The following is a 15,658-nucleotide window of genomic DNA, read 5'->3' as shown; positions in this document are numbered from 1 at the left end:
TTTTAATGACGAAAACATTATTTGTGTATCTGTTGCTCAATATCATTCAGAATATTAGGACCACTTTAAAAGCTAAGTATTTAAAAGTGTAAAGTGAAGCAGATATCTTTCTGTAATTTTTTATAATTGTATTTAGGTGCAGTAGGTACTACGCCACCCATACTCTAACATACTGTAATTTGATAGAACAGGTTGCACAAATGAATTTATCATTTATGCAAATGCAAACTATAACTTCATGAGAATTTTTAAAATGGCCCTTCCCATTTCCTCTACAACAGGGATGTCAAACTCATTTTCACCGGGGCCCATGTCAGCCTCATAGTTGCCTTCAAAGGGCTGAATGTAATTTTAGGACTGTCTAAATGTAGGAGCACTTTATTTTTTTTTTTCTTAACAAAAACAACCACAACAAAGAATGTGTTTCTTTAAATGTACCTTGGTAGTGAGCACTAAATCCATGGTATCGGTGATTGCTGTCTGTTACAAAATGTAGTCTCAGCCAGTTTTTGTTGCTGATAATTGGAGGTGGTATATTCATTCCAGAAAGCCTGAATTAAAATAAAGAAAAAATATTATTAAAATATTTTAAAAATATCAGGGATGAAGATCTGTAGGTTTTCATAAAGTTTTGATAAAGGTCTTCTATGGAAAACTATTTTATTTCAAACACACATTCGTTGACTTGCCTTCTGTGGGACTTCTTATTTATCAATGAATCTATATTATGACAAGCGTGAATAGACAAGATTGTCCACGCTGCATGACCAAGTGACGGGATACAAATTAACATTAATCCAAAAACCACACAGTCACATTGATGAAACACAGCACTATCATGATGAAAGTACATGACATTCAGGTTAGAAAGAGTTTTTGTCTATCCAGGTGAGTTAACAGGTTAGGCAAAACACTGCTCTGGGCACCAGGAAAAGGATTGTACCCAGTGACCGTCACATTCAAGATGTGGAGTAAGAGACCTTAGGTTATGCATACCACCACCTAAAACTATAAAACAGGCAGCTATTTTTTGAGAGTATTTTTCTAAATTTGGTGTACAAAGAGGTAAGAAATACTCCATCACTTCAGTGAATCTTAAAATTAGTAATTTAATGTACAAGAAAAGTAGGGAATTATGGTGGATTGGTACGTTGTCATCCCTGGTTCAGTCAGAAATCCAAACCACAGCACTATTTGGAATTTTATGAAGGAAATTAACTCCAAGCCACTAGACTCAGTATACAAAATTACCTGGACTTTTTGTTGTTTTTTTTTGTTGTTGTTTTGTTTTCTGTTTGCCGAGCTAGCAATGGGCCCCTTAACTGCTTGGTTATTCAAATGGTGGACTTGGTGGGCCTCCTATCTCTCTTTTTTTGATTTGCCATCCGATCAACACCAAAATGTTTTCTTCCAAATCACTGGAAATTTCATAAAGTTATATAATACTGATATCCAGAATTTAATGGGGAAAAAAAAAGCCCCCCAAACAGATGAATTTTCTTTTCTGGTTAGGTTTACTATATGGTGCGTTGTTCTATCTAGCTACTAAATTTCATTTTCATTTTTTGAAATGTCATATTTAAAGTGAGAACTGTGCTATGACATGTATTCAGTGTAAGAGGCAGAAGCCTACACCTTTTGATTAGAAAACACAGAATCTTTCTGCTTTCTCACTGTGAATTTCTGCATGAAACACTAAGTGGCTGAAGTTGTTACAAATATCTCATTACAAATGTAAGAAATATACTTCAGCTTGAGACTTGGTTTCTGAAGGTAGAGGTTTAATTAGCCATCCTTTTTCGTATGGTTATTTCTCTATATAATACTGTTACCTAAAACACAATAGCTTTTATTTAAATTCTCACCCTGTAAGCAATTGTTAAGCAACATAGAGGCAACAACCTTTCACCGCTTGCATATTTGAGAATAAACCTATTACTGGAAGAGGTCTGTAAAATACATTTCCTAGCACCAATTTTCATTAGTATATATTCTGCCTATAACAAGGTTTCTCGTCAAGAATCAAAAAACTTGTGAAAAATGAACTACAACTTTATTCTCCAAGACATAAGAAAACTTCATCTTCATGGTAGAACATTAGCTTTATCTTTTAGATACCTAATATCTGATTAAGCTTACCTGTCTTATCAATTATTCATTAACGCATAAATCCTTGACAGCTACAAGTTATACTTAAGATGACTCTAACTAAATACATACTGATAGCAGCTCAGTTCTAACTAAATTCACAGTTACATAAAATCTGATCTTCATATTTCCTAATCTCTATGGGATTGTTCCCAGAAATTAGATTTGCAGGCTGATGAAATTTATAATGGCCATTGGCAAAAGATGATTGTTTATTCTGCTCATATAACTGCCCCTTTTCTCACATCAATTTATCTTCTCAACAAATTGTAAAGCTGTTCACCATTACCATAATGCATTGGCAGTTCAACCTACTTCTGTGCCAGCTGCTATTGCAAGCATAGCTACACTACATCATCTCAGGCATTTTCCTAAAATTAAAAAAAAAAAAAACCAAAACACACCATATCTACCATAAAGGAAATGCAGCTGCCTGATGTTTTTTTTACAGTTCAAAAGATGTAGGTCCCCTTCAAACTGTACAGAAAACTGCATAGCAAATTTAAGTCAGCAGACAGAAGGCTCCTTTTTGCAGTAGTCTTTTATATACTCTTAGAAATGTTCATGGGGAATCCTCAAATCATTGGTTATGAAGCAGAGATTTAAATTATTTAACTACTAAGTGTAGTAAACAACATTTACAGTAGATAGTTTGTCATCTAACATAAAATGTATTTAAAAAAATAAACCTGTGCTTACTGAAATAATGTATCTTAGTTTCTAATCAAGGAATTAGTAAAAGCATAAGGTTATGCATGTAGATGTGTCTGCGATATTCTAGTCTGCATCTTATTGGTTTGAAAATTTGAGTAATTCACAGTTTACAGAAGAAATATGGCACTAACATTTTTGAGAGTCAGAATTTTATTCTTCTTAATAACAGCATTGTGCCTCCATACCCTTATTTTCTACACTATTTAGGAGGTAAATTTTTTAAAAAATTACCCTTCTTTAGGCTAACTCTAATCCAGTGAAGTCAATTAATACTTTATTTTCCTTCAAAAATCTATTACAAAATTCTCACTTCGTATTGCAAAGTGGAATTCATGGTTAGTTTTTGTTTTTTTTTTTTTTTTTTTTTTTTTTTAATAGCATAATGCACATACTCTATTACATCCATCCAATACATAAAATCCCTGTCTTTTTTAGTGCAACAAACTAGCTTTCATGATCAAAAATCTTCTAAAACTATAGTTCTTACAAACAGAAATTAAAACAGAAAAAAAAATGGTTCTTTAAAGCTAGGTAGCAAATAAATGAGGATTAGTAGAAGATATAAATAATAAGACAAAAATGCTTGATTATGTACAAATTTCATAGACATGATCTTTCTTATTCTTACAGAAATGATGGCAAAAATATTTAGCAACTGCTTTCATTCATACTGTCATTTTATTTTTCATACATTGCTTATCTGCAGTGATACCTTTGTCTTCTCATTACGAAGAGGCTCAGAAGCTTTTTCTGGATTAGTCAGATAAAACATAGTATATAACATACAAACAAAAGAAGTAATTTAGATATGATACAGGTATGAAGAGAGACAAAAAGTACAGATTTCAAATGTCCGGTAAAAGCTCAAAATCAGATCAGTGAACAAATGTGTAAAAAGCTTGAAGGATATAAACACTACAAAACTTAGATATAAGGGGTAGGAGATTAAGAGTCAAATAGGCAATCCTTGCTCTACTTAAGTTCCCAATTCCATTTTATTCTGTCTGAATCTATATGCAATGGTAGTGGAATTTAAGTGTTGTGTGTTACTTATTTGTTTGGAGCAGAAATCAGTGACATCAAATCAGGTATTCTTTTAGTGAAATTGATTTATTTGCAAAACATGTACATTTTAATTTTGAAGAAAGATTACTATCAAGTAACAAACACACAAGCTCCACTAATATAAACCCAACTAATACAAGCCTGAGTGTATGCACTAAACATGTCCAAATGTATTCTGAATAGGAAAAGTATTTTTGTTAGAAAAATATGCAGCAAAGTTTTTCACACAAAAGTTTTCTAATGAAGACTAGAGTTCCAACATTTTCTTACAAGCCAAGAGATTCACAGTGATGGAATTGATCAAAAAAGGAATTTGAGGTTGATACCCCATCTACATGCTCTGCTGAAACCTATTCTATTACTATCAAAGCCTCAGGCTAACACAGACTTACATCTCAGCATGACTAGGTGCACACATAGATTTCACCACTCATACTTATGCAGTACAAAATCTTAAGTGCTTGTCTTGATGTTAAATGCAGCTGTGTGGAATCTTTGGCATTATTTGTTAAGATAAAACTGCTATATAAAAAGTTTGATTAAAAATGGCAAAGTATCACGTATTTTGGTAAGGCCTATTATCCATGTACATGTGCATATCAGTGGGGCTTAATAGTTATACAACATAATGCAAACACTACAAAAGGCAGTGGCCTCATGTCTCTTTGGAAGGAAAGACTTACTTACCCAAAAGAACAGTACCTGATTTATCCGGTTTGGTTGAGTTTTGGTTAAACTAGGGAACAAGTGTGTTGAACACAAATGTGAAGTATCAACCACTTATAGCTTTTGTGTTTTCAGTAGTTGTATACAACATATACTTATTAGTAAAGATTTCTCACATCCTCTCCTTTGTTGTCTGCTATTGCCTTGATCCCATAACACAACAATCCTTGTAACAAGCCTCAACATTAACAACTTCTGTAAAAAGATCCACCCCACAAGGTAGATGTATAGACATGCATTAGTGGATTAAAGACTAAAACTCTGGTCTCTGATTTAATAAATCTGAATGTTTATAAATAACCAGATTCACAGTGAAGAAGCAAAGCTGAAACTAACTGAATATTTAAAACTTGGTTTGATGTAAAAGGTCCTGAATGATTTAATGATTAATTTAAGATATCCCTCTTGTTCCATCAACCCAGTTAGAAAGTTATTTACTTTGGGGTTCAAACACTAACCTAACCATTAACTTTTTCATCAAGCACTAAATAAGTATTTTGTATGACTAGGTCTATTGATACCCTTAATGTTGCCAATTCCAGTGATGATATTAATGGGTATTAATAGCAGTCTTTATGAATGTGAATGTCTATTGCATAACAACTTTGCAGGCTCACTTTTTTTCCTCATTCTTCTTTTTTCCCAAAGTGTTCTATACAAATTATAGTAAACCATTTCAGAGCAAGGACACTTTGACATACACTGTCAAACAATCCAAAAACAACTTCTTCTACCTCTCACAAAATCTATTGCTGTCTAAACTGAGAACTCAAGATTTGAATTTTGTTGAAGATATCAGATAAATATTACCTGGTATTAGATATTTTCAGTTATCTTTTAATAACAAGATAGGTCAACCAGATCATAGAATCATAGAATGTCCTGAGCTGGAAGGGACCCACAAGGATCCTCAAGTCCAACTCCTGCCCTTGCATAGGACAACCCCTTAATTCACACCATGTGTCTGAGGGCATTCTCCAGTCTCTTCCTGAATACTGTCAGGTTTGGGTCTGTGGCACCTCCGTGAGGAGCCTGTTCCACTGCCATCTGGGTGAAGAACCTTTTCCTAATATCCAACCTAAACCTCCCCTGGCGCATCTTCCTGACATTCCCTCGGGTTCTATCGTTGGTCACCAGAGAGAAGAAATCAGTGCCTACCCCTCCTGCTCCCCTTGTGAGGAAGCTGTAGACCATCATGAGGTCTCCTCTTAGTCTCCTCTTCTCCAGGCTAAACAAACCAAGTGACTTTAGCCACTCCTCATACGGCTTCCCCTTCAAACCCTTTACCAACTTTGTGTCCCTCTTCTGGACACTCTCTAGTAGCTTTACATTCTTTTTATACTGTGGTGCCTAGAGCTGCACACAATGCTCCAGGTTTGGCCACACCAGTGCAGAGCAGAGCGGGACAATCACCTCCTTCACCCAGCTGGCAACGCTGTGCTTGATGCACCCAGGACACAGTTGGCCCTCTTGGATGCCAGGACACACTGTTGGCTCATGTTCAATTTGCTGTCGACCAGAACCCCCAGGTTCCTCTATGCAGAGCTACTCTCCAGCTTCTCATTCCCCAGTCTGTATGTACAGTCAGGGTTGCTGTGTCCCAGGTGCAAAATCCAGCACTTGCCCTTGTCGAACTTCATGTGGTTGGTGATTGCCCAGTTCTTCAGTTTGTCCAGATCCCTCTACAGGGCCTCTCTGCCCTCAAGAGTGCCAACATCTCCTCCTGATGTTGCATCATGACTAACTAACTGTAAATTGTTCTTTCATGAAAGCACTTCCAATAGAAAAACTGAAGTAACATGAAAGTAAGTATTTTCAGACCCATGGATTTCTTAGGGTTTTAGTTGTAGCTTACACTTATGCAACATTAATATCTACAATATTGACATATCTATATTACAGAAGAGGACTTAATGACACATCTCTGCGACAGAAGCTATAAAACTTCTGTGCAAGGGGAGTTTTTAATTGAGTTGTATGTGTGAAGTTCAACTTATAGGTGAATATCAAGGATGCTCTTGGATGTGCATCCAGTATATGCAAGTCATTAATTCCCTGGAAGATTCTGGAATTGACCATCTAGTGAGATAAAAGTCTGGCTTGAGAAAATAGACTAATTTGAAAGGTAACTACAATATGAAAATTTACAAAATTTCCCAGTTACGTCTTCAAATAGTGAAAACTAGAAACAACACAGTAAGAGAAAGATAAGCTTGGAGGTACAGCAAGCGTGTAAATAAAGAGAACAGAAAAAAGAAAGTAAACAGCACTAATTCAGGCTTGAAGAAGAAGACAAAGACTTCTGCTGCTAAAACCATCTCTTTCTCAAAGTTAAATATGCATCAGAAAAATAAAGAAAAAGCAGCAGAAGAAAAGTGTGTAAAATGTAGCTTTCTGTTAGTTGTTGCAGGGTAATATATATCAATCAAATTTTAAGTTGTTGCAAAGGTAAAAGTAAATAAAAGACCTGGTTCCTAAGGTCAGTTCCTGTAAAACTGCCTGTAGTAGGATTAAGCATTTTATTTAATTGAGAATCAGGACATTGCCAAGTTTGAAGCAAATTGACTGACAAAAGCTATTTTTTTAATTTTTAGAACAGTAAATTGCCACACTTCAAATTTAACCTAATGAGCTATTTAGAACTAAACTTAAATTCTGCGTATAAAATCTACTGTAATAACTTATTTCTGATATATAAAAGAAACAAATGAAAACTTAAATAAGCCAATGTTTGGGGAGAAGTGGAAAAAAAGTTCTATATTGTTCTGGAAAGTACTTTAATAACCTATTGATTAATTTTAGAATTATTCAGCTAGAGGGATAAAAATAATTCACCCTATGGCTTTTTGTCAAGTTCATTATGATGCCTGGTAGACTGAAAAAAAAGTCTTTGTTTAAAAATGTCAGTGTTGAAATACAGGAAAACCCTGTCATGCCTTTGCAATGTTGTAAAAAGTTCAATTTCGAAATGAAATTAATGTCTTATAAAGCAAGTCTATGAGAAACCACTGTATGATTATTAGGGACTGAATAAAGGTCTGACTGATTAATGAAAGTTTATAGTACTGTGGATATGAAATGTTGAGAAGTACCAAGATTAAGAAATACTCTTTAACTTCAGAAGGAGATTGTATATTACAAAGCCAGATGTTCACATGTCTAAGATTTCCCAATTAATCTGTTGGCTTGGCAGAATAATGAATCACAGAATCACAGAATGCTAGGGATTGGAAGGGACCTTGAAAGATCATCTAATCCAATCCCCCTGCCAGAGTAGGAACACCTAGATGAGGTTACATAGGAAGGTGTCCACGCGGGTTTTGAATGTCTCCAGAGAAGGAGACTCCACAATCTCCCTGGACAGCCTGTTGCAGTGCTCCGTCACCCTCACCATGAAGAAGTTTCTTCTCAAATTTAAATGGAACCTCCTGTGTTTCAGTTTGTACACCTTGCCCCTTGTCTTACCATTGGTTGTCACCAAAAAGAGCCTGGCTCCATCCTTGTGACACTCAGCCTTTACATATTTATAAACATTAACGAGGTCACCCCTCAATCTCCTCTTCTTCAAGCTAAAGAGACCCAGCTCTTTCAGCCTTTCCTCGTAAGGCAGATGCTCCACTCCCTTGATCATCTTTGTTGTCCTGCGCTGGACTCTCTCCAGGAGTTCCCTGTCCTTCTTGAACTGAGGGGTCCAGAACTGGACACAATATTCCAGATGCAGTCTCACCAGGGCAGAGCAGATGGGGAAGAGAACCTCTCTTGACCTACTAACCACCCCACTTCTAATACACCCTAGGATGCCATTGGTCTTCTTGGTCACAAGGGCACAGTGCTGGCTCATTGTCATCCTGCTGTCTACCAGGTCCTTTTCCCCTACACTAACAGGTCATTCCCCAACTTATACTGGTACCTGGGGTTGTTCCTACCCAGATGCAAGACTCTAAACTTGCCCTGGTTATATTTTGTTATATTTTTCCCTGCCCAACTCTCCAGCCTGTCCAGGTCTCGCTGGATGGCAGCACAGCCTTCTGGCGTGTCAGTCACTCCTCCCAGTTTGGTGTCATTGACAAACTTGCTGACAGTACACTCTATTCCCTTATCCAAGTCATTGAGGAATATATTGAATAATACTGGTCCCAGTATTGACCCTTGAGGCACCCCACTAGATACAGGCCTCCAACTAGACTCTGCCCCATTGACCGCAACTCTCTGGCTTCTTCCCTTCAGCCAGTTCACAGTCCACCTCACTACCCTATCATCCAGCCCACACTTCCTCAGTTTAGCTGTGAGGATGAAGTATGACAAAAGGTAAATGGAGACTTCCAAATCCACATACTCTGAAATGTTAGTCCGTGTTACAAACGATGTGTTGTTACTGACATAAGTAATAAACACAACACTGATAGACATCAAGACCTCCCACTGGATTTGTTTTCCTGTATGTCCTAAAGCAAGCCTGTAGGACACTCTCTTTCAAGAACCTCAAATCTCTGAGGGCCTTATTTGGACAGCTGAGGACCCTGGATAGTTTGAAGGATTAATGTAATTATCTGAATGTTTTCCCTGGAATTCTGCACATTTCTTCCCTCTGCTTTCACAGCTGGTCTAAATAGAACTGCATTGAATACAACTTGTATCTGATCGATTACTTCTTTAGGTAGCAGTCAAACTGAATAACTGGGACCATTATCTGTGAGAGGTTTACATAGTTCACCCCTCTTAAAACATTGCAAACATCTTATTCTTTCATAGGGGAAGGAAGCTTGTTCTTCAGTCTTTCTGGTAAGTGTTAATAAATGAACCAAACAAAGAAATATTGCACCTGGTAGTACAACTTGATGGTAAATAGACCACAGATGCAGCAGTGTTACATAGCTTCTTACACACAAAATCTTGTTGGGGCATAAAAGAACACCCCAGAGATTGAGCCAAAACTTACTGTTTGTCCAATTAATGCTTTAATGGACTAATAGTATAAATATCGAAAAATCTCATTAGTAATACTAGTACCTTCTTGAACTAAAGAAATCTTCCAAATATCCATCCCCTTTCCCTGGTGCCATTTCAGTGTTCCTCACTGACCTGAGATCAGCACTTCATTATTTCCCAAACAGAAGGAGAAAATGTTTATTTTGAATCAACAGTATCCTGAGGTCATCCCTGGAAATCTGCTAGTGATAAAACTCCCCCTCCTCAACCTTGAATCAGTTTTGGGCTATTTGATGTTCGCTTAACTGAGCTCGCTTTTTCTTTCTTTTTTTTTTTTTTCCCCACTGATTTCCACCCTTCTCCAGCTCCAGCCAACATAGAGAGACAATGTGTGCTACACAGTAACTGCCTAGGGTTGTCAGACCTTTACGTGATAGTCACATATCAGCCATATGAAAAGTAGGCAATTGTCAGAGCTCAAACAAGCTAAAACTGGCTCAGGTCAAGACATCTCAGAAGAGACTTAAGACAGTCCCACTGTCAGATCAACACAAAGCCTGTGGCCATTTCCCAGTAATAGGGGAAAAGTCATATTTGCTGGGCTTTCTGTTGATACCAGTATTGCCAGATTCACACTAAAGAATCTTGGAGACATAGGAAATGGGAAGGAAAGAGTATTTCACTCTGCACCTGATTCTCATTTAACTTCTATTCCTGATCCTTAGTACTTCATGTAACTACTGCAGTTAAAATCAAAAGCACATATAGGTGTGCAATATTCAAAATGGTAAAAGGCTAATTAGATTTTCTGTACAGCACAAAGGAAAATTGGCATGAAAATCTGGCTGGAGAAAAAGTTTAAAATATAAGTCAAATTACTCCCACTCTGCAGCGAAATTAGGGACCCCATGGGTCTTATTTGAAAAAGCACTTTTAGAATCTCTAAGTTTTCCTGAGTATCTGCCACTCTCCTTACTCATAGTTAGATATTAAAGTCAAATGCAAATGTATCTTAAAAGAGCTGTTCCTTAACATGAGAACAAAAATTAAAAATGCTGTCATGTTATGCCTGAGTCAGTTGTATTATTTCATCTTTTTAAAGACAATAATAAGACAGTTCAAGTCCTGAAATGCCTTTAAAGAACTCACCAGTACAAAGCAAGAGGACAAAAATTAAGGAACTTGACTCAAACTGCAAGTGATATTTTCCTGAGAGTTCACACCTTCCTATTTTGTATTTTCTGCTTCTGAAAATGTATCAAGATAGATACTGACATCTGTCAGAAAAGGCTACTCTTATTGCATAATTTAAATATAATTGCTGTCAAGGAATCCATGCAGATTACTCACAGAATCATTTGCTTCAGTTTCCACCTCATTTTTTGTGAAATAATTTTTGCTCAGTTACATTTTGTGCAACAACTTTCTTCTTTATCTCAAACATCTAGTCTTATAGTTCTACTGAGTTTATCACATAAGACATTTACATTTTAAAATTGTTTACATATATCTGTAGTGACCTTCCCCTATTCTGCAATATAAGTGTAAACTAATACATTTCTTACTTGATAATTTTATAGAACTGTCATCTCAGAGTGCTTGACAAATGTCAAGAAACAGTACTACCCTTTATTTCATTTAAAAATAAACAAACAAACATACGAACAAAGAGAATTTATGTTGTTTTCCACTGCAAAAGCCTAAAACAAAACTGGAAACTGCCAGGGCCCTGAGGCCACCCTCCTGGCTCTAACTAGCCCTGTCTGGAGACCCTGGTGAACCTCTGCCCTTGGGCCCAGGAACCTCATACCAGCTCAGCCTGAGCCTTCCCTCAGCTCCTTGGCCATCTCCTCTTAACTGGGCTCCTGGAGAGACCCTGGACCTGGTTTATCACATCCCATGTCAGAGGCTGCCATTTGACTCTGTTATCTAGGTCCTCACCTCTGAACCCTGTGTTCAGCCCCTGCAGGACTGCACATCATGGGTGAGTGCATGACCTGCAGTTATCCCCTCCCTTCTTCTATTACTCCCAGACAGAAACAGAATTCGAATCTCCCAATTAAACTGCTCTAATCATTAAAACTTCACTATTTTTCTACAATAAATTATCCAATTTAAACAACTTTATGACTTTGCTGTTGTTCAGTGTACTTGATTGTACTTCTCTTACCCTATTTGTAACTTTCATATTCAAATGGTGTCCAACTGCAAATAGCAAAACCTTTCTTGTATCTTTTGTATGAAGGACTTTTAAATTGTTATGATAAAATTAAGATGTGGGCATCATACACCTCCACCGTTACTCTGTAGAGATATAACCAACAGAAAGTCTTTAAAATCAAGGACTAAATCTTCAAGTTTATCTGTGGTTAACAAGCGGTAGGACAGCTCACGTTTTGCCCTATCAGATAAGAGCTAAAAGGGAGAAGGGAATTGGACTATTGTATTTTTTATTCTTTTTAGAGAGTGAGAGTGTGTAAATCTACATTAAGAATAAAATAAGACATGAAACAGAGGAATATGAGATACAAAATTGAAAATAACTGATGATGTAATATGATGTCTTAATTCAGTGAATATATCCCTCTTATTTAGAAAGAAGCAGAATGATTTGTTTATGGCAAGCATATAATGAAGTACTTTCTACTTGGAGGAACATGTTTAACAACATCTATAGAAGACAAGCATTTAAATCAACAGATACAGATTATTTGGAATTGAAAGTCCTAGAAGGGCTTGCTCAGTAAACTTCTGTTTCTCTCATAGTTTTGTAATGATGGCATATCACATAAATTTCAAAATATAAGTAACATTGTATCAATTAGGCCCCAGCAAAAGAAATATTATCTATAAGGATAGAGTTTACTAGAGGTTCCAGTATAGGTTGGGGAATGACCTATTAGAGAGCAGTGTAGGGGAAAGGGACCTGGGGGTCCTGGTGGACAACAGGATGACCATGAGCCAGCACTGTGCCCTTGTGGCCAGGAAGGCTAATGGCATCCTTGGGTGTATTACAAGGGGGATGGTCAGTAGATCGAGAGAGGTCCTCCTTCCCCTCTACTCCCTGGTGAGACCCCATCTGGAATATTGTGTCCAGTTCTGGGCCCCTCAGTTCAAGAAGGACAGGGAACTGGTGGAGAGGGTCCAGTGTAGGGCAACAAAGATGATTAAGGGAGTGGAGCACCTCCCTTATGAAGAAAGGCTGAGGGAGCTGGGGCTCTTTAGTTTGGAGAAGAGGAGACTGAGGGGTGACCTTATTAATGTTTATAAATATATAAAGGGTGAGTGCCACGAGGATGGAGTCAGGCTCTTCTCAGTGGCAAACAATGATAGGACAAGGGGCAATGGGATCAAGCTGGAACACAAGAGGTTCCACTTAAATTTGAGAAAGAACTTCTTCTCAGTGAGGGTAACAGAGCACTGGAACAGGCTACCCAGGGAGGTTGTGAAGTCTCCTTCCCTGGAGACATTCAAAGCCTGCCTGGACACATTCCTGTGCGACCTCACCTAGGCGTTCCTGCTCCAGCAGGGGGATTGGATTAGATGATCTTTTGAGGTCCCTTCCAATCCCAAACATACTGTGATACTGTGATACTGTGATACTGTGATTGATTAGGGGGAGTTTCACCAGCAGAAAAAAACATTGTACTCACAAGTAACTATAATAAGGTAATTGAAAGAATATGGCCATCATGCTGGATGACCTAAGTGACTTTCTTAGCTAAGAATTTTTCTTCTTCCTTTAATATAGGTGAATGCTACAGCAAAAAAAGGCTAAAGTAAATGTTATATATCTAACCAGGGAAGAAGTATGTGGAAATATAGATACGCATTTTGTTCTGGTTATGCAGTTTTCAAAAAATGCCGCAGTCAAAAATTGATATACCAACTTTTCTTAAGGTATCAAATTTAAAAGAAAAAGAATGTAAAAAACACTGAAGGTCTCTTTCTCTAACCTGGAAAATACAGAAAAAAAGCCAGCAGTGGAAGTCAATGACAAACACATTCAAAATATTTTTCTTCTTATCTTTTGCAAACAATGGTGGGTATCTATTAGTAAAAAATATAAAAAAGGAAAGCTGGTTGGGTTTTTTTACCACTTAACACTTTTAAGCAAAGAAGGCAGGCTATATTACACCTCTTCTTGGACATTCTGAACCACTGGAAAACACACAATGTGGTTATTAGATATTGAATGACAGAGGCACCACAGTCCTTCTTTGTGCCACATAACTGGCTGGAGCTAACACATGTGTTTCAGACTGAAACAATGTACAGAGATATCCATACATATAGAAGCAAAAATATAATAATTGCCCTGAGCGAGGATACCCACTGATGCAGCTGTACCGCTTCCAGTTCTAAGCCGATGTTGGTACTGCACTGACCTGAACCTTGCAGATATACATGAACTGACGTGTGTGTCAAGCAAGGATCTGCTCCAAACTGTACTGACTTTCAAGTTATCACGTTGAAAAGGATTCACTGAAATATACTGTTGAAATGCTATTGTTTATTAAGTTTATATATACTAAGATAAGGACAATAATATGGACGTATATTTTTTTTCAGCGTGTTTTTTTTAAATAAATATAAAAACATTTTTAAAATGTAAATCTTATGAGAAATGTGACAAGAGGGATTTTTGTTTCTTAATTTGAAAAAGTATGTATACATGCAAAAATTATTTTATTGATGTCAATTCTTCATACACATGTGCATGTAAAATCACAATTTATATAATTATTTTCTTTCAAAAACTAAATGCTGCTCTCAGAGATGAGCACACACTTCAGGGACACCAATGTATGGGTCTGAATTCTAGCCACCTGCTGTTTCTGGTAAATCAGACTGCAAACCAGTGATCCATGTCATCGCATTTTAACCTCTCCATGCTCTGGAATCATGCCTCTGAGTTGGACATTTGTAGTTTAATTTGTCCAACAGGAGATATCACACTTTCTGCTAACGGAGGCCATACTGAAGATATAAAGTGCAATAAATGTCTAAAAAGACAATTAAAATAAAATAAATTAAAAAAAAAAAAAAACAAACACAACAACAGAAATTATGAGCTAAGAAGAATGTATGTGATTCTCCTGAGTACTATAAAATCTTCAGGTATATTTTTAATTGTGGATAATTAATACTATTTAAAATAACAAAAGGTGATTAGAAATTGGGAATATTTCAAATTGATTTTACTAGATCAACTTGTGTTATTTATAAAACACTCTGCATTCTAAAGCCTTCAGTTTACAGTTCTTAAAACATACATATTTAAAATTAATATTTGTGTCTTAAAATTCACGTTTTTATTGTGATATAAGAAAATATCATTTGTTCTTAATTCTCAGCTTGTTGTCTCTCCCTCTCCTCAAAAAACCGAGAGCAAAGTATGCCTGCTAAAGAAGTCTGGCTTCTATACAGGATACATATAAAACATTTTTTTAATATATTTATTCATAATAAAATTCATGTAAGTGTTTAATACATTGATTAATATGTATAAAAGCTTTGATAGGGAGCAAACCCTAAGTTTAGAAAATTTACTGATATTTTGTGTTGTCAGAATGAAATGCTTATACTCTGGGAAAATCTGGTGCCTCATTTAAAAGGTCATCTCATTATGTAGGTTTTCCAGATTGGAGCCGATTGTAAGTAAATATTCACTAGAATAATGATTTTTATTTACTTTACCATATATATCAATTATTAGTGCCAAAATTTCACTTCTATTTCACCAAAAGAATTTTACCTTTGTACATGACATTTGGCTGGAAAGTGATATAAATTATGCAGTAAAAGGCAAACTATATTATCTTTAAAATATCTTGTATCATAGTTTGATATCTGTTAATTTCTTGTGGCAGAATGCAAACCCCCCCTCTCTCCCCCCCCTCCTTCATCATGGAGGGCGTAGGCACATCTCCCTCCCTCTGCTACTTGAAGCTAACAGCTTATTTTGTTTGGCCCAGAGCACCCTGGCCAGGGCCATTAGGAGAAGGGATTACCAAGGCGCCAGTGAGCCGCTGGGCTCCTGTGACCAGTGTGGGGGATGTTTGGAGGCTTCAGG

The 15,658-nt window shown here is 36.7% G+C and overlaps 1 protein-coding gene across 5 annotated transcripts in view; it reads right to left on the bottom strand.

Annotated features, from left to right (window-relative positions):
• Positions 1-15,658, bottom strand: part of CSMD3 (CUB and Sushi multiple domains 3) — a 637,009-nt gene that overhangs the window by 413,422 nt on the left and 207,929 nt on the right. For all 5 annotated transcript variants that reach the window (XM_065830155.2, XM_071803847.1, XM_071803848.1 and 2 more), the window contains exon 6: positions 439-551. In XM_065830155.2, the coding sequence (XP_065686227.1) occupies positions 439-551 (113 nt within the window). The remainder of the gene's footprint in view (positions 1-438; positions 552-15,658) is intronic.

This window comes from Patagioenas fasciata, chromosome 2 (assembly GCF_037038585.1).
Source record: "Patagioenas fasciata isolate bPatFas1 chromosome 2, bPatFas1.hap1, whole genome shotgun sequence".
In the NCBI taxonomy this organism is placed as follows: Eukaryota; Metazoa; Chordata; class Aves; order Columbiformes; family Columbidae; genus Patagioenas; species Patagioenas fasciata.
Note: the sequence above shows the minus strand (reverse complement) of the source record. Positions and strands in the feature narration are given on the sequence as shown.